Here is a 23,892-nt window from a genome sequence, read left to right on the forward strand (position 1 = left end):
TCAAACGAAATGAAATAGAAAGTGCCTTTGGCAGTTTTTGATTGGTTAAGTTGTGTGGGTGTTGTTCAGAACTATTGTTTGGCATGGTACACGTCGGACTTGACTTTGGACTTTTATTGTTACATCCATATAGATAGACGACGTACGAGTATGTACTATGTATCGGGTAAACACTTAGTGGCTAAGAAATGGTTTCTGCTTAAAGATTTCATAGAGTTTTGATTTCGGTTTCGAGTAGTTTGTGAAATATTGTGATATTCGCTTAATCTTAACTATAATGTGTGCCGCGTCTGTCGCCTGCTTTACGCGCGTCTGTCTGGTTTTTGTTTTGCTAATTATGTTTTACCCATTTTTCCCGAAAGTAGTTTGCTCTCCAAATATTACAGGTCTTCGCTGCCCGAGACAGGCAAGCGAACAATATGCTAACTATATGCCATCTTATTCAAAGAAATCCTTGCCCATAATAACCAACTCGTACTTAGTATTAGTCATAATACAACAACTTTAAATGTACACTAGTAATTTACCTAGGTGTGGCTTTAACAATACGTTTAAATTTCATTTAAACTGATTCTTGCATTACAATCTATCGATATTACAGTATAGTACGATGCTCAACAAATTCACTTAAGCCTAACATGCATTGCCGATGGCGTAGATCATTGCACACATTGAGTGTCTCTAATATATAGCCATGATAATATACATTAAATACATACATAATCGAGTACTCGCTTCAGTTATAACGATTCCAATGCCTTGGTTCCCATACACGTTCCAGAGAGAGAGGGAACGAACGCTATCAGCTATAGATTTATGGCCTCTATCTATACAGTTCACATCAAGTTCAAAAACACATACAAAGTTTAGGAATTAGAGAGCGGTAAGTGTACAAATATGTTTATGTTTATATATACTGGTTTATGGGGGGGATTAACCGCTTAAAACTAATTATTTTGATTATATATCTATTGATTTTTGTATTTCTTGGTGGCATTTCAATCAATTCAACGCTTCACTTTGCATCCAAAAACAGTCTCCACTTGGCATTTACAAATTTTAGCTAGTTCTAACAGCGATTTAACTATAATTATAGTAAGTACTCGTATTTGCATAGGGAAAACATAAACGTTTAAACATTAAATTAACCACATTTAGCTCAACTATTTACACTCTCTTATGCTCTAGGTCTTGGGTTTGGGTTCGTGCATCCATCCATCGGAAGTCATCTTTTAGTATACAATTTGTTTTTCTGCTCTCTGCCCCCGAATATCTGTTGTGTACCGCCGAAGAGGCAAGACCTGCATCCACTTGCCGGCTTAGCAGAAGCGTCTGCAAAAAGGAGTCCAATTTACAAGATTCATTAGTAAAGTGTTTGTGCGTGTGCGTGTGTGTGTGTGTGTGTGTGCGTGGGTGGGGAAAACTTTTATATCCGATTATTCACGGAAAAGTTCATTGAAATGCACAGGCGCCAAACTTGGCAGAAATGTTCGAAATTAATGTTACTTAATTTAACTTTCATGTTGCCTTTGGAAATGAATGGATGAATGGCTGGGATTTAGCTGCTGCCACATGCAGATGGGCCGACTCGGCACGGCTTGGCTTCAGTTGCTCCAATTCTGAGCCATCCTTCCTCCCACTCCCACTCCCACTCCCATTCTCACTCCACAATGCAATGCAAATGGAACTATTCAAAGCTGTTGCTCTGCTGGAGAACTTGTGCGCCCCTTGCGTCTTTGTAGATAAGCATTCCCACCCATTCCATACCATACCATACCAGTATATGGCAGTGGGGTAGTGGGCAATGGAGGGCTCTGGGAACATGCAAATGTAATTCGCATTGTGGCATAATTCTAATGGCCGCTGGCGTCTGGAGTTGCTTGTGCTGGCCCATCCGGATCCGGTGGCTGCATTGACCAAATCCAAATCGTCGCATGCAGATGACAGCACCGATAAAGGTTTGATAAAACTTTCATTTTAGCCACAGTTGAGTGGCCCACCCACCCATCCGTCGCCCTGCTCAAACTTTTGCCTCCCACCCAACAGTTGGCGAATTGTTTCAAGCCCTCTTCGTTCAACATCCAAATCCATGGCAGCAGAATGGTGTTTGTCTGCCAGCCAAATGCGAACGCGGCTCGTTGTAGCCGTCGCCGTTGCCGTTACAGTCGCCGCCATGTCAGGGAAAATTGAACGCCAAAAGCGAAACACTTTGCGCGCCCAACGAGAGGAGCAGCGGAAAACATCCTTGACCTCAAATTCGAATAAACACTCCACTCAACGGTGGCAATATCAATTTCAGGATAAGGTCGATGGAAAATTGAAACCGCAGACACAAATTGGAAACACATAAAAGCGAATGCAATTCGGTGTGCGTGTTCCCCCGGATCAGCTGCAAAAAGAGTATCGCGATAATGTAATAAGAGCAGTGAATGGGAACTCACCTTCGCCTCTTCGCGTGCACTATCTAAAGCTTCCCACTGCGATAGTGGACGGGCCGGTGTCCGCCGAACAGAATGCGCTTGAAGGCTTGCCGGAACTCCGGACTAAAGATGGTGTAGATGACCTGAAAGATGTTCATAATCAAGTTAGCGTTAACCAGAGTTGCATTGAATCGGTAATTGGTGGATTAAAGTTATCGAAATAATTAGTTATATGCATTTAATACCAAAAGACAATTAAAAGAACTAGTTCCTTCAGTATGCTGCAAATGTGTTGCTATCTTGGCTTCTGCTGTCAGAGCTGACCACCTCAGATTCTCGCAAGTTTTTGCACGCCTCTTTTTCATTTCACACTCCGATGGCAGCACATCATTGCTAAACAGTTTCGTAAATCGGCAAATAAAAATGTCAGACCCAACCAAAGAGGAAGCTGATAAGCAGCCGCCATTGGACAGCGCCAAGGGCATCGCTAAATTGCCACACTTTGCTGTGAAAATTTGGAACGCCGTTGCAGTCTGGTCCTACGACATCGAAGACGATGTTTGCCCCATTTGCCGCAACCATTTGAACGACCTTTGCATCGAGTGCCAGGCCAGTGATGTTTTGAATACCGCCGAGGACTGCCCCACTGCTAAGGGTCTTTGCAAGCATGTATATCATTTGCATTGCATCTCGAAATGGCTGAAGGTACACAATGTGTGCCCCCTGGACAACCAGAAATGGCAATTCCAATAGCTCATTCGCTAAATTCAAGCTTAATAAATTGAGCACCAACTTGGCCCACGAGTATTTGTTTTATTTACCGGATTCAGGGTGGAGTTGAAGTAGCCCAGCCAGAGGAAGAGCGAGGCCACGCTGTCGCTGATCTGGCATGCATCGCACAGGGGCATCGTCAGGGCCATCACGAAGAAGGGCAGCCAGCAGACCACGAATGCGCCCGTGATGATGGCCAGGGTTTTGGCCGCCTTCCGTTCGCGCTTCGCCTCCAGCGTCTCCTTGCGCTTGTTCACCTTCTGCATGGGATTGGAAATGCTCGACAGCTGCTGCTGTTGCCCCGCCGGATGAGCAGAGCCCGGGAGCTGCTTGGATCGCGGCTCGGGCGTCACGGGCATGGAGCTGGTGGAGGCGCACAGCGGATGTTCCTGGTTGCAACTTGTCAGCGTACTGGTTTTGGCTGTCATCGGACCGGCCGCCTGCGGTGCCCCAGGGCCGCCACCCACTGTCGGCGTTGTGGGCGTCTGCGGGGACAGTGCTGATATTGATGTAATCGTTGTGGCATTCGAAGTGCTCGCCCCCCCACCACCGCCACCGGATTTGCTATTTTTTTGTAGTTGCTGCACTTGTTCCAGCTGCTGCTGCAGTTGAGGATCCTCGAGCACCTCCACGGCAGCCCCCGAGCCATTCGCCTTGCCCTGTTCGCTGTTTTCCCCATCTGCTGCTGCTGCTGCTGCTGTGGGGGATGCGGCTGCCGTTGCTGGCGCTGCTGCTGCTGATGCTGTGATGCCCGTGGCCACCGCCGGCGTTGCTGATGTTGCGGTTGTGGCTGCTGCCTCGTGCTCCCCACCGCTGCCAATCTCTACAGCGCCATTGCTTTCCACCGACTTCGCTGCCGCCTGGCCCTGCTGCTTGGCCAGGGCCACCAGGTGGGAGACGGTGGCTATCTGGTTGCCCGATGTGCTGGGTGCCTGCAAGTGAAGAGAGTTCAACATTTAAAACAGATCCGCTCTGGGAGAGGGCCAAAGTCAAATTTCATACGCCAAATTAGCATTTTAAATCAGCGCTGGCCACACGCGCGTACCAATCATTCGGATTGCATTCATAAATTTATTTAGTAGGGCTCTGTCCCAGGCTCTGCTCCCTCCCATTCCCGCAGCTGGCTGGCTCGTCAATTTCATGGCACTTTTACCGCCACCAGTGGAAGCGGAGGTTATAAATTTTGTAAATGAATAAAATCAGTGTGCAAATATTTGCTTTCGTTAAGCTTGTTGGCCATTTTGGGCCCTGCAAACCTACCCACAAGCCCCGACCCCCAGCGGCTATTCCTGCTGCTTATCAGGCAGCGCCACACAGTAGAGCGTAGAGTGTAGAGAGAGTGCCGTGCCTGCAGAAAGGGCTGACTACTCGAGCCAATTTGTCGGATGTTACATATTTGCGGTGCGATGGTGCCGTGCCGGTTGGGGTCCGGGGCTTTTGCCTAGCACTAAAATTCATATAATCACCTGTAATTTGAGACGGGCATAGGTGTGGGCAAGTCGGAAGTGGCACAACGGCCTGCTGGCCACATTATGTGCAGAAGCGTGAAGTGCTAAAATTAACTTTATGTGTTATAAATTGTGTCTACGGGCCACAGCTGGAGCCACATGGAGCCAGCGATAACAATTAAGGATGGACCCTGGACCCTCACTAGGAGCCGATAGTATTGCCACGACACGATCGATATTCATTTTTTATGGGGGAGATTTTAAATTGCGATCGGGAAGTATGTATAATGAAGCGATGCACTTGGAATTACTTTGGTTTAAGTTTACTCATTACAGAGTCTGAAATACAAACAATTGGAAACATCGCGATCCTATCGATAGTGCAGTATCGCAACATACTTTTACAATATCGTTATCGATGGTGAAACACAACAAAGTGCAAACGGTGATCAATTAAGTGGATAATTATCTTTCTATATTTAGCAGGCTGTCCGTCACTTGCCGGCAAAAGGTAACTACTAAATAAGGAAGACTAAGGCCATGTTCAATTAATGGCCTGTTGGTGCCTGGACCAAATGAATTTAACGACTTTGATAGCATAATACATTGCGGCGCATATTGTTACAAGCGTGTGTAATGGCTGTGCCCTGGCCGTGGTCCCAGGGACTACAACAGGAAGACATTCAAATTCGAGAGCAAAGTAAAAAATGCACTTGCCAACAATGGTCGGGGCTTAGGACTGGACATTAAATTCAATGGCCATTGGCAAATTGTCCATGACAAAAGCGAAATAAGAAACATATGTGGACGGTGTGTGTGTGTGTGTGGGTGTGTGTGTTTTGTTTGCTTGCAACCTTTTGTTACAGCCTTTGTAGTGTTGTGAAACGAATGCCAACAAATTCTAGTTGCGACCATTTTCAATTTCAATTCGGAAACTTCTCTCTCTCTCTCTCTCTCTCCAACGCTGCCATAGAATTTTTAATGCTTTGAGAACAGTGCGGGGCGAAATGAGGCAGAAGCAACGGGAGGCGACAGGCAGGGCATTGCCGAAGGTAACGAAAAATCAAAGCAGAATAGAAGCCAACAAACCTTCAACAAAGCTTGCAAAGACAGAATGTAGTTTAATTTGCACAGAGACACACCGAACAAAGGGGAACAATGCGGGGGGTGGTGTGTGCAGCCCGAAGAATTTTGCAATTTTTGCACTTTAAAAAGGATGGGCGGTGCATTGTTGCGGCAGCAGAGATTCATAAATTAAGCACTGCGTTTCGGGGAAATGTAACTGGGAAAACTTAACAAATATTTTCTTCCGTTGCATTTGTTTCGATTTAATTCCACTACATTTTGCTTTCATTCTGCGTCGCTTCTTCTCTTCTCTCTTGTTTGTTTTGGTTTTTTGCTTTGTTTTGTTTGCAGCGGCGCATGCACGCAGCTTGGTCGGACTTTTGGCTCATATTTAACGCACACTCACACACAAAGCCACACACACACACACACACAACTATAATAATAAATTTATATATTTGCTCTTGGCCCTGCCTGTGTGTTTGTGTGTGTTTGCTTATTTATTCGGCTGTCCACTTATTTGCAAACGGTGGCAGGGGGCAGGGGGCAGGCAAGAGAGAATGAGAGGTGTGCAGAAGCCATTCCCAAGTAAATATTTAATCTTATGGACAAGATTGTGTGCGTGTCGGTGGAACCGAGCCCCGGCATGGGGTGTGGGGGGTGTACGAAGGGAAAGCAATGCCAAGGCAAATACCAAATACAGTTGGCGTTGTTATTTTGGCCAAGCGAATGGAAACGAAAGCTGTTAGCCATAAGCCATCAACATATTTTCTTCAATTACTCAAGCGTATTGAGTGCCTTGTTAGGCGCCCCCAGCCACACCCCCAGAATCCAAATGATTCGGGATTCGAAGAGCCAAAAGTCTCACAACTTTCAGTCCCAAGGTATATATTTTGCAGTAGGTGAGGAGTTTGTCACGCCGCAAATATACAAAATAAATGAAAGCAAGAGATACAGAGAGTAGGTGTGAGATCTTCAAACAAATTAGTGTTCCCCGAGTCGATTAGTGTATGTGTCTTACCTCCTGTTTAATTCACCTTTAACTGACTGTTGCTATTTTGTTTTTACTCGTACTCCTTCTTGCCATCCACCTCTCTGTCTCTTCTCTCTGTTTTTCTGTTGCTGTCTGTGCAGGGAAGGAAGGAAGCGTATCCTTGTGACAGCTTATATTTGACTTTGCTATTACTTAACCGGCACGAACCTGGCGATTTGGCTCTGCTCTGCTCCCTGACCTTTGACCACTCGACTTTACTCTGCCACCTCTCGTCTCCAGCAGAGGCAGTGGCCGTGGCAGTGGCAGTGTAGCAAACGGAGAGCCTGCCTGCCTGCCCGCCTGCCTGCCTGCCTTGTGGCAATGCAAACAAAACGTTCAAGCAATTTATTTTGGCTCTGCTCTTTTATGGTTTTTTCCCGGCTCCGCTTTAATGTGTGTTATTATTGAATGTGTGGCCCCCGGTTGGATTATTTTTTAGCCATAAAATCGCTGCCCCTAAAATTGAAGTACATAAAATGCGGCTAAATACAAATTTGGCATCAGGCAATCGCAATCCCCAATCCCCAGCATACCCGAACCCTGCCCCATATCCACCAACCAATAAACAGAAAGCTTTTCCTGCATTTTATCGCTGACATTTCTGTCGAGTGGCGGGTAATTTGGTTGGATTTGCGATTCAAGTGGACGGGACAGTGCCTCCCCGCCCCGTCTTTCTGTGGGCTGTATTTCTTATCCGTGCACTTAAGACTTTGCCCGCCCATCAAATTACAATCAACATTTCGGTTACATTAGTCAGATTTCTCTTAGTTTTTGAACAGAATATCCACCAGAATGTGTTACGTTAGCATATTACCGGAAATAGCGTGGAATATTTGTACCAAAATGTACATTAAGATTCGCTGGTGCGAAAAAAAGAGAAAAACAACTCCCAAAGCGAAGAGCCCAGATCATTATCCAAGAATATTGCTCACGGAATTCTCAAGTGCATATTGTTGGGATGGGAGATAGGTTAATGAGACATTAGCAGAGGCAAAGAACCCCGAAGGGTTCCCCAGGCAAATATAAAGAAAAACTCCCCGAAAAGGTAGCCAAGAGGAAAAATCATTTGAATCCCCCGAAGGTTGCCGAATGAGAGGGCATACGATAGTTGGATAATAAACAGAGAGAAATGAGCTGAAGATGGGAGATGGGAGTGGAAGTGGAAGTCGCCTGCCATCACCCATCCATCCATCCCATCCACTCCATCCATCCATTCCATCCATTTGCTTGGTGTTGGTGGGTTTATTTTTGGTCAGCTTATCCTCTGTGTGGCTGTGTGTGTGTCTGTGCGTGTGCCTCGGCTTCGTTTGTGTGCGTGCGTGCACTCTGGGAAACAGGAAGCAAAGCCTCAACTCAGATCGTTGGGCACATGTCAGGCGTTATGAAATTTGCTTTAAACCCAAAAATGTGTGTCTACGTGTGTACGTGTGTAATGCTTCTGCTGCTGCTGCTGCTGCTCATCTCGTCATTCTGGTACATACCTCGACGCCAGCACGACTCTTGCTATCCACATTCGAGCTACTGAACTCGGTGTCCTCCACAGTGTTGACCGTATTTGTCGAGTTGCCTTCGACCAGGCACAGGGCCGTGCCAGCGGATCCGCCGCCTCCTGCTGCTCCCACTGCCGCTCCGCCACCAGCTCCTCCTGCCAGGTTTCCGCCCTTGGTCTTGGCTGTGGAGAATCTTCCAAGGCGTAGACGCAGTCGATTAAGTTTTGTATCTGTTGCCGCACCTCCATCCGGCTGTAAGAGAGGCAACATAAATATAGAATGAGTAAGAGAGCTGAGAGGATGCTAACAACTTGTTTCTATAGCTTCAATCTGCATTGATTTTTGCATTCTGCTCTGTGCCCGTGCCCGTGCTGCCTTTGACCTGACCTGTATTGTACATGACTTCAAATTAAATTCATACTTCTTCGCACAGCATTAATGGGAGTGGGGGCGACATTTGCATTTTCTTTCTGCTTTGCTTTCTGGGCCTCACGCTTCAATAAACCGCAATTTGTACGCATATCAAACGCCACAGTCCCGAGCCTTAAGATCCCATCCGATCCGGTGCCCCTTTTTCGCCCCACCGCGCTGCCCATTCTGCCATATGCATATGTAAGTTGGTGCCCGTTCCCGTCGCCGTTCCCGTCCCGTAAATAAATTGTGTGTATTTGTTACAGTCACCCAAGGAGCAGCCTCTTACCCCACCAGAAGGCCCAGAGCCACGCCCTGCCCGAAATAAATTTCACGTTTGACTGCTCCCAGCGCTTGACCTCTTTGATTTTTCTACTTAACCAACAGCCGCGAATCCTTTTCTTATTTTTGGCAGGCTATTTAGAATGAACTGCGAGCTGAGCTACGGAAGCTGACTGTGTATGAAGTGTTTTGCATAATTAGAGTTTGCTCCTTAATCATCGTCTGGCTAAGAATTTCCGTAGAGGAGCCTGTCAGGAGACAGTGTAATCAAAGTTCTGGTAACACATTTTTTGCCACTGATTCTTTGTTGCCTTCAGTCCCACCAAATTAAAGTAATTGAGTAGTCGAACCCTTTGCCCCGAACAACATGGACAGCAGCATCGTCATCTTTGTCGTCTTGGTCGTGGCTGTTGACCCTTTGGAAAGTCGATATTGCTTTAAATAAATAAAATTATGCTGATTTTGCTTTCGTGTGCGGAAACTTGAGGAGCAGTCCCGAAAAAGGGTTCGGGTTCGGGTTCGGGTTCGAGTGTGTGCCGCCGCTTCATCCACATCCGAGAAATGGTGTGAATATTTGCGCAAATAGTATTAAATGGATTTACAGCTCCTCTATGCATGTGACCTTTATTTTGTGGGTGAAATTGCTTCTCGCCCAAGGGCACAAACTTTTCCTCAAGTGTCTTGTGGGTTCCGGAGACGTAGATGTCAGGGCTACCGACTACGGCCGGTCAGATGGCTTATTAAATATTAAAGAGTTTAAGCTTAATTAGGCGCACAGAAAGAGGACACGAGACAGACCTTCGGGCTGGCCCCGTGGCCAGTCGCAAATTAATAAATAACAGGGAAGCAGCGGCAGACGAGATTCTTTCATAATTTGAGCTACATTTTTTGTTAGATCCAAGGCCAAGAAGTTTATCATTGATGCTTATGTTCGGGTAAACATTTTATATTTAGATGGGAGATGCCTTGAACAGGGAAGTTTCTCCGCCCTTTCTCGCACTCTCCCAAGGGAAATGCTGTCGCTGGAAGATGGCAAAAACTTAAGTACTTGCGTGTTACTTAAATACCAAAGTAAATAAAGACACACACACGAACAGGCCTTACCACGTGCGCGTATAGGGAGATAAGAGCGATAAGCGTTCTCGACACTTGTGTGGCATACTTTTCAGCAGGCCAGGCCAGGCCGGCAATAACGATAACGATGAGGATAACCTCACAAGGCCCCAATGTGTATTTTATGTAGATGTGCTTTCTATGCCATTCGATTCTCTCACATCTACTTGGCTTCCTTGCTGCCTTCTATGATTCTTTGTTTGTTTGTATTTAAGCGTTCGCATAAACGATACACTTCTGTCTTGCTCTCTGCCTGTCCTCCTGTCTTTCCGTCTGTGTCCTTAGCCATTTTTGGCACTTTGGCTAATTTATGTAAATTGTTTTCTTATTTAATTGTTTTTCTTGCCTGGGACATGTGTTCAGCTTTCTAAATATACACATACAAACATACATACATACATTACATATGTATGTGTACGTATTCGTATAAAAATATGTACGTACGGCCAACATGCGTGTGCCGCTGCGTGTGTGTATTCAATAATGTGCCTTTCATGCGATTTATGTCGGCCCTGTCTGTGACAAGAATGCCCTGGCATTAACTACACTGGCCAACAAAATTTACGACTTGAGTGGAGCTAAGGACCAGCAGGACAGCCAGCAGGAAAGCCAGTAAGGAAATAAAAATAAATCTCAAATAAATAAAATGAAATCAAATGCAAGAACGGCTACCCAGCGATATGTGATAGAAAAACATTTCTTTGACTCTATAAAAATTTAAATATAAATTCCTGCACACATTATATTGTAAAGAACATTGGCGGAGAGCAATATGTCTACACCAGGGCACTGGTTTCTTCTTTCTTCCCTCTCCCCTGCATTTGCTTTTGTCTCTAGCTGCTTCTTCTCCGCTCTCCCAACACATGGCAACCCAGGTGTACAGCGCTTTCCCCTTCTCACCATTCACCGTTGCATTTACAAGTGACCAGCAAACGCACGATTGTGCGCTCTCTTGGCGAAGGAGAGGAAGAACACAAAAGCCAAAGTCAAATGAGAGCACACCAGAAAGAGAGCATGGAATGTTCGAGAAACGGCGCTCATGGTGTTGTTTTGGTGATCTCGCTCTCTGCTGTGTGAGGGAGAGGAGTAGCAGCTGCTGATAACGAAAACTTAATGGCAAAAGCAGCATTTCCCAAAAGTTAGGAGCAACCAGAAGCCTTTACTTTATACTTTTCTTTTCAAAATATTTTCCGTTTAATTTTTGAAAAGTATCCCTTGCATAATTTCCTTTCTGGAATTTAGTTATTAGAATTTCTTTCCTGGAACCTTCTTCCGATTGTTTAATTTTTGGTATTTTTTCAGCTATGCTTCCACCTCGAAACTTAAACGAGTTTTCTCTGATATCTCCCACCTAATTCTTGGAAAATGTTCAGAGTTTTTGCTGTGCAGTTTTCTCCGTTTTCTTTGTATGAATATTTTTGCTCTCTGGCGATAGACACAAACACGTCGCCGTCATGTGTCGCAGATGTTGCGCAGGACAAATATGCTTCTCACTCATGTGTCTGCCGGGTTCTTGACTTCCTTTGTCACATGTTTGCTTGGCTATGAAACATAATGTCAATATCGGGAGCAATCAGTTCGAGATGTTGTTACAAATGTAATGGCCACGAAGTTGGTCAGGTTAGTGGGCGGACAAGCATTGCGCATCCATCTGCATATAGTGATTGTCCCTGGGCATTTGGTGGCCTCTGTTGGGGAATTATTAATAACATCTACTGGCTCTGACACAGTGCCAATAGCCGAATTGATACAGATAATACATGTTTGATCGAATTTCCCTTAATTGCCATTTGCCATTTGCTGTCCCCCGTCCACCCTGTCATATGTTAATTGATAAATCACCAAGTGTGTGCGTGTGCGTGTGTGTGTGTGTACTAAAAACTACACTTCAATTAAAATTACAAACCCACTGTGAGAATGACTTTGGGGCTAAATTATTCAGTACTGGCAACTTTTGATAGTTTTGGGAATTCGATTATGCCACAACTGCAGTTTAAATCATTTGCACCATCGAATTATTTAGTAATTTGCCCAATAAACAGACCGAAAGCAAATGCAATTAGCTTGAAATCCATGTCCACTCCCACCGGAATAGTTATATGTACTATAGTTAGGCATCGCACAACACAAGCTGAAAAGCGCGACGGGTGGGGGGAGGGCGGAGGGATATTTCTTTTGTGTGTGATGCTGCTGATGCTGCCCTGCCGCCATGTGAGGGACCCTCGTCAAGTAGCAGGAAAGCAATTTTCAATTTGAAAGCATTTAGTTAGCAGAGAACGAAGTAAAAGTAACCCCATGAATAACAAGAGAGTTGAACAGGAGCCAGAGGGAGGGTCGAACCACAGATGCTCTTTCCATTGAATCTCGAATGTATTTATTCCCTCTTACCGCAAGAACTTTCCTTGCAAATCTTTCAAAATTAATCATATAGTCTGAGGAAAATCCCCCCATTTTCCTGTACGGTATTTCAAATGAGAGTGCGTGTGTGCGTGTGTGTGTGTGTGTCTGTGTGTAGGGTAAATATATTTTAAAATCAACAAGCATGCCAGGGCATGGGAATATTAGGATAGAAAGGACTAGAGTGAGTGGCACAAAATGGATGCGTATGGGAGGTGGCTGGACGCTTGGACGATTGGACGGGTAAGTGTGTTGACATGTAGCTAAGGCACGCATGTGGAGCCAGATCGTGGCAGGACAAGGGGCAGCACATGGGCCAGGACACGGGTGGGCAAGACACGCGGCAGGACATGTGTACGATTGGCAAATAGTGGACAACTTGTCTTGTTTGCGCATTGAATTTGTGATTCCAATGACTTTTTGCCAGCTCTCTCTCACTGTCTCTCTTGGCTAGCTTTTGTCCACACATACACACATACACACATACATGTGCACGTGTATAGGTAAGTGCTGGCAAACATTTCGACGTCAAATGGTCATTTTCAATTTAGTCAGCACTAAGCTTAAGCTAAGTAGCAGCCGCCCCACAAGGAAATGTCTAAGAATCCTCGGGACGAAAAAACCGAGAGAGCCGAGTGCCTAAAATAATAGCTTGCCAGTTGCCAGTTGCCAGTTGGATACCCTAACCTGAATCCTAATTTTCTTTCGGCTTAAGTTGAGCAGACCAAAAATGACTTTCCGCCCCACAAACACCACTTGAAAATTGTTGAAATTTTCGGGTGTGCTGGACAAAAACAAAATTGCAATTTATCTAGAGTTTTTGCGACAGTTATCCTCTGGGTGTACGGTTCGGGTATTAGTTTGACCAGCTGCCGCATTAAGCCAAAAACTTCTGGCCAAAAAAACACTCACACACACACAGACGCACACAGACGCACGCGTCGCACAAACAAGTCAAGACAATCTGTCAGTTTCCTTGGCTGCCACTTATCGCTCAACTTTCTCCTCTTTTGGAACCGACTGCTCGAGATGGCTTTAATGTACACGTGGCGCATACTTAACTTAATACCATTTCTCCTTTCTTTCTTTTCTATGTATAAGGATATGCGCATATATTCATTCGATGTCCAAGGTCCCTTTTGCAATGCATCTTTAATCACTTGGGATGATGTTGCCTAATTACTGCCCTCAGTCCCAGTCCCAGTCCTAGTCCTAGTCCAATTCCCATTCGGCCCCCTAATCTAAGAGAGTCTGTTATGCATATTTAACCGGAAAAGCGTCCTTGCCACATACCCTGCGACCACCGCCCATCCCTCAAGTCATGTGCAATGAACGGGTTGTGGCTGTGGCAGCTTCTATATCTGTTTCTGCTTCGACTTCTCCTTCTGCTTGTTGCCTGCGGTTTGGCCTTTGACTGACCCTTATCTCTGGGACGATTCTATGGCTGTGGCCGCAAAGCGGTTAACGTCGTTGAAGTGCATAATTGCACTTGCCAGGCTGTGGTCTGCATCCCAAGATGCTGCAACCCGAGCCTACTGGGGGTTGCCGGCAGTTGCCCTTCAGCAGACATTGCCTTGAAATCGAAAGAGAATATTCGAGGGAGGCACACAGGGTGGCGTCCTCATGGCACTCAATTAAATTAAACCTATTTGAATAAGTGTCGAGTCTGTTAAAGCTTTTAGCTTGTAATTTACGCTACAGTTAAGCCTACAAATTCTGTAAATATAGCCCTGTTCCCCTCCCCCTTTGCAGGCATTTTCGATGAGAGAGAGAGAGAGATGCGATTATACAAATTGCACTTTACCTGATTATTATTGACAGCCGCAGCGACCGGCCGCGGTCGTCGACGATGAATGCGTTTGCGGGCCGTTTGGTAGATTTTCCAATAAAGCGCAAGGATAACCAGCAACGGCACATAGAACGTGCAACAGGTGGCAAAGACCTGCGCAATGGATGGCGAAAATAAATCATGGCCAAATGGCAGCAGTGGGCTCTCGCCGCTCCTCACCTGATACGACACATCCTGCGAGACCATGCACTTCTGCTGCTCGATGCGCTGCAGATAGTCCGGATCCTTCCAGCCAAATTGCGGCGCCAGCGAGACAATCACCGACGCCGTCCACACACAGAAGATCATCATGAAGACCCGGTTGCTGGTCCTCGAATGGATGTAGTCAATGTTGGTCACCGCCCAGTAGCTAAAAAGGAAACAACAACAAAAACGGTAAGCGTGGAATCAAATAAATGTTACCCCAAAAAACATGCCCCAGCAATTTATTTACAATTGCCGCACTTAAACATGGGCGTTTAGTTACTCTACATATAAATACTCTTCCATTGCTGTTTGCCATGTGCATATGTACATTCCCATTCGTACACATAAATGTAAATGAAATGCCGAATAAATCTAGGCGCAAACATTCACCCACAAACACACACACACACACATTCGGAGCGAGGCAGAGCCGCATGTGGCATACAGCGGGCAGAGTAAAGAAACGTGTTCGATATTCAGTTTCCGTCTCTCACTTTTTCATAGCATTTTGTAGCCATTTCCATTTTTGCTGTGTTGTATTTGTGTTTTTTTGTTGTGTTGCCAAAACATGGTTTATGTATCTATGCCTCTATTCTCTGTGTGTGTGTGTGTGAGTGTGTGTGTGAGGAGTGGCTGAGTGTGAGAGAGCGTTTGAGGCATTTTTGAAATTTCCATTTTTTGTACAACACAAATGGAAGGTAACTTGGCTTTTGGCAGGAGTTTGTTGCTAGTTTAGGAATGAATGGCTGAAGGCTAGGTGAAACCTTTTTTGTTATGTGCAGAGTTGGCTGAGATTGAGTCAAGTGAGGCATAGATTGGGCTTGGGTTGTGTAAGAGCATTCTGTATTCGTGTTTCCCCTTCTTTCTACGCGGCATTTGTGCTTCTGTGAGCTAGTTTTCCACTTGGTTTTGGGTTCAACAACATGGCTAAACGAGTTTTTAAAACGTTACGTGGCATGAGGCATGCATACACACACACACACACACAACACACTCAGAAAAACAGACCAAAAGCACACACCAACACAGACAACAATTCTCATTTTGGTTGCGAGTGCGTGTGTGCGTGTGTGCGTGTGTGTATGTGTGTGTGTGGTGCGGTGTGCAACTATTCCACTCAATGCCGTTGCCAAAGGATGTTTAATGTGTGCGGCGGCTGATGATGTTGCCATTAAACTGCTAATAGCTACAGAAAGAGTAAAATATGGGAGAAATAGAAGGAAAAGACAGAGACAAAGAGACAAAGAGGCAGAGGGAGAGAGAGATGGGAGAGAGTTCAGAGGTTACTGGCTGCGCCTAAATCTCATTTGCCTTGCCTTCGGCATCCATTCTTGTGCCTGGCTGTGGCTTTTGGAAATTAACGCTAGGCAACCGCAAATTTTCAAATATCTCACATTCTGACAAGACCTGACTCGCATTTTGCTCATTTTCTTCTGGTCGCAGAGGCACTTCATGTGGCAGGAGCCACCACACATGGCTGGATTATGAAGAGGAAGAGGAGCAGCAGAGTCAAAGCGGAGTCATGGCGCTTGTTTGTGTTGTAATTAAATTCAATTTGCATAAACAAATATTATTGCACGATGTCTAGATGGCAAACGTTGTGTTTGCGCCCACATTTAGCCCAGAAATCAACCATTAATTGAGTTGACAAAGCACTCGAGCTGGCCAATACCCACAAATGCCATGTGAATATTTGCCAGATGGACCCATGTGAATGCGAATGGCCACTTCAGCATAACTTAATTTACCTAAACTTGAAATGACAGCTTCATAAATATGAAATAAACAATAAGCACAATTAAGTACTCCAATGAAATGTCTCTCAATTAGCAAGTTCGCATAACTAAATGCGGTGCAGAGTTAATTCGTTGTTCTAGGAGAGTGCTCCGGAGTGACTTTAAGTTGCACTTCCTCTCGCTCTCTGTCTGACTTTTCATCCCGCATCAAGCACACACACACACACACTCATACATAGGCCATGTGAATGCCATACAAATAATAAATAATAATGAATGATGATGCTGGTCGATGACTTATGTACATATGTCTGGCCTTTGGCAGACTCTGACTCTGCTGCTGATTAAGACTCAGAGACACTGAGGATGTGGGCTTCTGCAGCTGACTCTCCGACTCCAATCTGACTCCCAGGATCTCGACCAGCAGTGCCCATCTGTCTGGGACAAGTTTGGTGTCCAAGTCCCTGCCATCCAGATATTCATTAGCATAATATAATCGACTTTGAGTTGCCGATTTTGATTGACTGCTTAAAATTAATGGAATTTTGTGATTTTGCTGTCACTGTGCGCCGCTCCGCGTACAGCACCACATTGTACATAAAATATATTTGAATATATATTTTTTTGCTGTATTTTGCGCACTTTTTGTTGGCCTTTCATGGGAATCGCTGTGCCGTGCATACGCAATGAAAAATCCATGCAAATTAATAGCGAAACCTAATAAAGTGTCTGTCATGCTTTTGTCAAAGTATTTGCCGCGCCGCAATTTATGTATATAACTCATACGGAAAAAGCATAATAATTTTTGCTCAGCTCTTGGCACGGTCCACCCACCCACTGCTGGCTGGCTGGCTGGCTGGCTGGCTGGCTGTCGTCGCTGCGAGAATTCAATTGAATTGAAGTCAATCAATTTATTTCAGAGACGTTTTCGTCGCCAAGTTAAGTTGAGTGATGAATTATAACAATTTATTTGTGAGCCAAACAATTTAAATGCGATTTTTCCCATTATGCTGCTCTCCCACAGAGTCTCGACTTTAGTCTCTCCCTCCCCTCTCTATCCTCTCGCTGCTGGGTGTGTGTGTGTGTGTGATAAATGTGCGGCACTCGAGTGTAACACTTTTTAATGCATTTAAAAATTGCGCCTAGCACACAAAAAGCTCATTACTCTTACAGCTGCCTGCCCCTGATAGGGATGGGGCGTGCCACTCAGAGTGTGTGTGGCATGTGTGCATGAGTTATAAAAGGAGTTTTTTCTCTTTCCACACAATTTCGCCCTGCCTCATATCAATTTATTCATTCGCTCTTTTTTCTAACTTGTCTCCGGGATGTGAAACAGGAAGAGGGACATAAAATCATGAGTTATTATCCCATAAGGGGTTTTACTTTTAATTTGGACTCATCTTCTTATTGGGTAATCCACTCGTAATTGTCTGTCAAAGTACAAATCTGCTGAGCGTTCCTGTTTAAGAGGATTACACAACCAGAACGGTAGCTCCACTCACTCCCCTTTCCGCACCATTTTTTCAACGATTTCCCATCTGAGTGTGTGTGTGTGTGTGAATATCAACTTTTAAAACCATCAACTCGATGCATTGGACCCCCCTGCGAGCGCTTCAAGGAAATTGCCGGAAAGCCACAAACGCATTAGCAAAAATCCATTTAGAACAAAAGCCACGAACACACGACGGGATCCCTTTTAAGCTGTTCATAATTAATTGAATTTTTATATACGATACGATGCGATATGTATGTATGTGCCTACGTTTATAGCTGCTCAAATATGCATTGTCAAGTGGCGAGAGTAAATATTTATCTAGGCATCGCATCGGTGGGTCCCTTGCAATTCCCATTTCAATGCATATTTGATGCCTGTCGCCCGGTGTTTGCTTTCATGGTTTATGTTTTTCTGTTTTGCCCAACCGCCGGGAGCTAATCGATTGCATTACATTCGAAAGCTGCTCAGCGTGGGGCAAAAAAAAAGCACCAACAAATACTACAACCAACAAAAATGGAAGCGAAGGCATAAAGAAGAGATTTCACCTGCGGCTGACCCTTTTTTCGATATGTTTTTGTTTCACGAACAACAGGGGAATATGCAGCAGCAACCATCACTCGTATGTCAGGGGTTGGGGGTCTATGGCTTAGGTCTGAGGTGTGGCAGCATGCTACACACACATTTGTGTGTGTGAGTGTGTGTATGGCCATATAATAGTTTTGTTTTGTACTACGCCCTGCAGCGGCATCTGTGGCATGGTTAAATCTTTGCAAAAATTATCCGCTCTCTTTCCCAAAAGCCTCCGTTGCAAGCAGTACGAACAATTCCAAAGACAAAACAAAACAATGGCTGGCAGATAATGTTTCTTGTGTGGGGTTGTGCCACCCACCCCCAATTGTTGTTTTGTAAGTGCTTTTCCAAGGGTAAGCTCTCAACTCTACGCTGTCAAAATTCGTACACATGCCTGCCTGTCTGCAAGCTATTGAAAATTCTTTTTCATTAAAGAAAAATACATCAAATCCATGAAGCTAAAAGGAAATTGAGACGATGTGTCAGCTGATGGTATTATAGAATTTTTAGCACATCTCCAGCTACTTTTCATGCTTTAATCATACTCATTCTGTTGATGTGGCAACTGTGATTAAATAAATGTGCATAATGCTGAACTTCCACTTTACATTCACTACTGCAGCTTCAATGTGGCTCGATGTGTCGTATGATTGTTATTTAATTGGGTTGGGCTGCCAACTCCTCTCAATTATTTATCCACGAAACTTTTTCAACGCTCTTGAATGCTGTTGAAATCAATTATCGTATTTAATGCGCTTTGTTGGGATCGTTGAGTGTATCAAGTGTATCTGCCTGTCTCTTCCTGGAAGCCCCTAATGTATCCATCTTCTTTTGCTCTGTTTTTGCTGCGGCAGATCTCATATTTGTTGTCCACTTGTCTCGTACTTGCGTCTACTTGTTTTCCCCGGGGCTACTTGGCTCCAAGTGTCTCACAGCGAGATTCAATTTAAAACGTGCTTACGTGGCAAACCAAACGTGGCAGAAACAAATTCACAACACAAACTCGGAGCAGATCTGGGCCTCAAGTGCTCTTATTTGGTCAACAAAATGCAATATTGCGAGACAAAGTTCCTGGCATAACAGGGACAGAAATAATTATTGGAATATTGTGCCTCCCGCCTCGGTTGTTCGGTTAATTTCCGCATAGCAGAGGGCACTGCTGCATGTTTTGGTTTATTCTTTTAATAAAAAGTAAACGTAAGAGAAGTAATGTTCATGAAATATGAGGCCTGGGCTTGGGTAAAAGTTTCCTAGTTGCCGCACAGCTGGCGCAGGATGCGTCTTTCCTTGATTACAGGACCCCTTGCCCCGTAAAAACGAAAGAGCGAGGCAGACAAGGAAAGGGAGCGAGAGAGATGCGTGCGTGGCCTGTGCGTGCCCTGAGGGTGGAGGCCCGCAATTGTAATTTACGACAGGGAGAAGACAACAAGACGCACAAACGGGGCAAACAGACGGTGAGAAAGGAGGCCTAGGAAAAACGTATGTAAATTGCAACAAAAACAAAAGACAAGCAGCAGAGTCTGCTGCCTTCTGCTTGGCACTGTCAACCCTCCGAAACGGAGGAAATGCTGCTACTCTCCTGATATTTCTGCGATGCATCCGACTGTGCTGATTACTGTCTGGCTGCCCTGCTGCGCTTCCTGCCAGCGAGCCTTATGCGTGCCTGCATCTCTGCCTTTCATTGATTGCATGCCCCCTCCCGGCCGCCCCTTCACCGTCTCAGACCTCAATCTGCAATACCCTGTAATTGTGTGCAGGAAGCCCTTGGCTAGAGCCACCATTGCGCAGTGGAAATAATTGTGGAGCAAACGCACGGCAATTGATGTGGAAATGGTTTTCGTTCAAACTACTTCGAAACGAAGAATTTTGAAGTCTTCAGAAATTCATTCACTCATTTTTAATCAAGCAAAACTCTAATAAATTATATTTACTGACTCAAATATAAGGGGTTTGTATGTTAAGAAATTGAGGGAACGGACAGCTTGCAGGTTTTCGCTAAAGTCGATTAAAACTCAGCAATTTGTGGCCCGTTTTTGTTCTTTGAAATTTGCATAATTGCGTGGGTCATTGCATCGTGGGAAGGGCACAGCAAGGGATGTCACGGAAGCGACACTTAATTATATTTAATAAGCTTAATCGTCTACGTTACTCGAACGTCGCCGAAGCTGGTCCGAAGCAATTATGCCGCAATTTGCATGTTGCATGCGGCGCTTGTTGCCGCAATGCCAGAAAGGGAGCGGCAACAGCAGCAGAGGAGCTCCGCTTAAAGGAAACAACTGATCCTTAGTTAGAAATAGAAATGCCGCTGACTCGATTCAAAGACAATGTCCTCACAAAGTGGCTTTTCATGTTAACCATCATGCAAAATTGGCCAAAAAGCTTCAATGGAAGATGCTGCTGCTGGGGGGTCCAACCAAACAATAGATTAACCGGCTAGCTGTCGCTGCCTGAATGCCTGACTGCCTGGCTTGTTGACTGCTTTGGCTGCCTGCTCTGTTGCCCGTTTGCCTTTTGGGTTTCGTTTTGGGGTCTCGTTCCGCTTCTGTTTTTGGCTCTGAAACCACAAGGAGGTTTCGGGGCAAAGTTTTCCCGGGCAAGTTTTGTCCGAATTCGACCATTAATCACATGGCTACTAGGCAAAACTGTGCTTAACTCCAAAACAAGCACAGAGGCTACCTACCACACACACAAACCCGCAAGCAAAAGCAAACACATCCTCGGACAGTTACTTATGGCTAAATAAAGCCGCAAACTTTTCAATGCAAGTGGAAAAGTAATTTTCATATCAGAAATAAATGTACAACAAAAACAAAAAGGATTGAAAGAGCGTTTTACTTTTCTAATGCACTCTCTCTCTCTCTCTCTCTCTGGCTACCTCCTGGCGGTCTCCGGCCTTTTAATTTAACTGGAAAATTTCAATTTATCTTTGGTCACGCCTTCAGCCACAACACTCTGCGGTCCCTGGCTCGTTTTGCCCATTTGCTTCCATTTGATTTGATTTATTTGAAATTCAATTTAGTTTTTCGCACTGATTAATCATCCCAAGGCAGTCATTATTTTGATTTATGCCCCCGAAACAAGCAGCGCAACAAAAAACCCAGCAACAGAAAAGGAACAAATTTCCCATTTCCCATTTTGCCTGAAAATTGAAATTACGCACTTTTGGGGTTAGCCACACACACACAAACACAAACAAACGCACACACAGACACATACACAGAGCGACAGTTATAGAATTGTAATTCATCTTGGCTGCGGTGGGTCCAGCTCTCCCACCCCCTCTACGTTCCTCTCTCCTCTGGTTAACCTTCATTTAGGGTTCGTGGCTTCCCCCAGTTTAAATGGAAATTTGCATGCAATTGTCTGCCACACTCTCACAGTCTCCCTCTCTCGCTCTTTGTCTGGCTGCCTGCTCGTCTGTGGTTTTATGCAGTTTATCTTACAATTGCTTTGACATTTCATTTGAAAAGTTCGACTCTGTGCCCCACAATCGGATGTAGAATCAATTGGATTGAGGAAGTTGTTTCCAGCTCCTCTTGAAACTCCATTGTGGGCCAACATTTATTGCACATAATGTAGGTAAAACTTTGGTTTTACTCTGCTTCAGACCTTCAAGTGCTTGGCATAATTATGGCTGACACACACACACACACACTCACCTATACATAGGCCATTTGTGTGTAGTCGTAAATATTGATTGAGGCTTTTTGTAAATACATAAATCATTAGAATTATGTCAAGCTCTCTGCTAATCGAGATTGAATAAGCCCCCAAATTTTATAAGCGAACATACAACGCAGCCCTTAAAGCCATTTCCCTTGCTCTCTCTCTCTCTCTCTCGCTCTCTTTCTCTTTGCTTTGCCTTGCTTGTTTTATGGACCCGCACTCTGCAGGGAAGTTAATCGGAGCAGCAGGCAGAATGTGAGCTTTAAATGTAACAAACACCTCATTGCAAATGTCGTTGTAACTATTACTTTTTCGACATGTAATACATACTTATGTGCATTCTCGTGTGTATGTATGTGTGTACGTGTAAGTGGCCGTTTTATGTGTGTGTGTTTACACTCAGCAAAAGGGAGAGTCCATTCCTGGTAGGTTCTTGGATTAGAGATAATCTTAAGCCCGACAAATGATTAATTTCAGTTATTTTTGACTGAGAATTAAGTAAAGTTCGCGCTTAGTTTATCCATAAAACTAAACCCATAAATCTGACCAATTAAACAAACAACAAATTTCCATTATGTTTATTCGATTTGGGAACCTCTTTCTCTTTTCCTCGCAGTGTGGAGCTTTGTGTGTATTTAGTGCTGGGGCTGTTTCTGTGTGTGTGTGTGTGGGGCGGATGGCGGGGGGAGGGGACATTAGCAGATAACATAAATGTCTTAGTAACATATCCGGTTTTATTGCCTGGTTGGTTTTGTGTGTTTGCTCTGCTGTGAATTGGGAGGCCTGTTGCCTTTGTGGTTGCCTGTCATCTTGGTAGTCAACATCGTGGTTGTCGTTGAGTCGTCTGTTTGCCACTTTGTCTCATTAAACATTTGAAAAGGACTGCACACACACACACACAGTACGTTTTGTGAAATCGAATGTATAAAGCAAATGAAGCGTATTCTGCTCTGTATTTTCTCTCTTTGCTTTTCTCGGAGACTCGACTTCCACTCTCTCTCTCTTTCGTGTGTGTGCCACGAAAACTAATTATACTGTTAAATGCGTTTGTTTAACTGCCAATTTAATTAAGGTTATGCCTTTGTTTGGCCAATCCCTAATCTGCCAGCCTTAGCTTGTTTCGATACTCGTACGCCGACGCCCACATGCACATATGGGGGCCAAAAATGCCAGCAACATTTGGGCAATTACCAAACTTTCCACATCCCTGCAGACCGTAAACACACTCTGCCACATGCTGCACATAAAAGTTGTGGCATTGTGGTGGTAGCAGGCAAATGCGGCGAGGTTCAGCTCCAAGCTTTGCCCAAAATGCTCCGCGACAGCATGAAAATTATGTAAAATAAGTACAATGTGCATTTTGTGCACTTATTGTATGTACACACACCAAGCGAACATCCAAATAGCACGAATAGTGCCGGGCAAAAGTTTTCTCATTTGCTTTAAGTGAATCAAAATTTGTTACCATTTCTAATATGAGCTCAGCTGCATGCACACACACACCGACACATGTGTTCTATATGTTTATAAAGTTTTTATATACTATATTCAATATTTGTTTAAATTCAATTAAGCTTTAGTTCCTGGTGTTTACGTTTCTGCTTAACAAAAAACGTTCAACAAATTGTTGTACTCCATACGAAATAATTCTCCGCTGGCAAACTCCTCCCCGTTAATGTTAATAAATCGTGCTCATACTTTTTGCACTCACTGTTTGGCTTTCACACCACACGCATTAACTGTAAAAAAGAGAGAGAGAGAGAGAGAGAGAGAGAGTGTCTGACAAGAGCAATTACACTTACATATGGCAGAGCACATGGAACAAGGGACGGACGGACGGACAGACGGACACTGTGGTCGCTGTGTCACTGCGTTCTCGTTCGTTGTTGTTGTCCATTATGTTTCTTGGTGTTGTTGTTGTTTTTGTGCTGCGGTTACGTGCAAACGAGCACCCAAAAAC

The 23,892-nt window shown here is 44.7% G+C and overlaps 1 protein-coding gene across 1 annotated transcript in view; it reads right to left on the reverse strand.

The window, feature by feature from the left end:
• Nucleotides 1-1,250: 1,250 nt before the first annotated feature.
• LOC117890856 (5-hydroxytryptamine receptor 2A) overlaps nucleotides 1,251-23,892 on the reverse strand; it is a 64,467-nt gene continuing 41,825 nt past the window's right edge. Inside the window, exons 6-11 of the mRNA XM_034795942.1 lie at nucleotides 14,439-14,628; nucleotides 14,235-14,372; nucleotides 8,219-8,479; nucleotides 3,242-4,123; nucleotides 2,442-2,563; nucleotides 1,251-1,332 (exon numbers count right to left, since the gene is read on the reverse strand). Coding sequence (XP_034651833.1) covers nucleotides 2,465-2,563; nucleotides 3,242-4,123; nucleotides 8,219-8,479; nucleotides 14,235-14,372; nucleotides 14,439-14,628 — 1,570 coding nt within the window. The 3' untranslated portion in view covers nucleotides 1,251-1,332; nucleotides 2,442-2,464. The remainder of the gene's footprint in view (nucleotides 1,333-2,441; nucleotides 2,564-3,241; nucleotides 4,124-8,218; nucleotides 8,480-14,234; nucleotides 14,373-14,438; nucleotides 14,629-23,892) is intronic.

Source organism: Drosophila subobscura, chromosome E (assembly GCF_008121235.1).
Source record: "Drosophila subobscura isolate 14011-0131.10 chromosome E, UCBerk_Dsub_1.0, whole genome shotgun sequence".
Classification (NCBI taxonomy): Eukaryota; Metazoa; Arthropoda; class Insecta; order Diptera; family Drosophilidae; genus Drosophila; species Drosophila subobscura.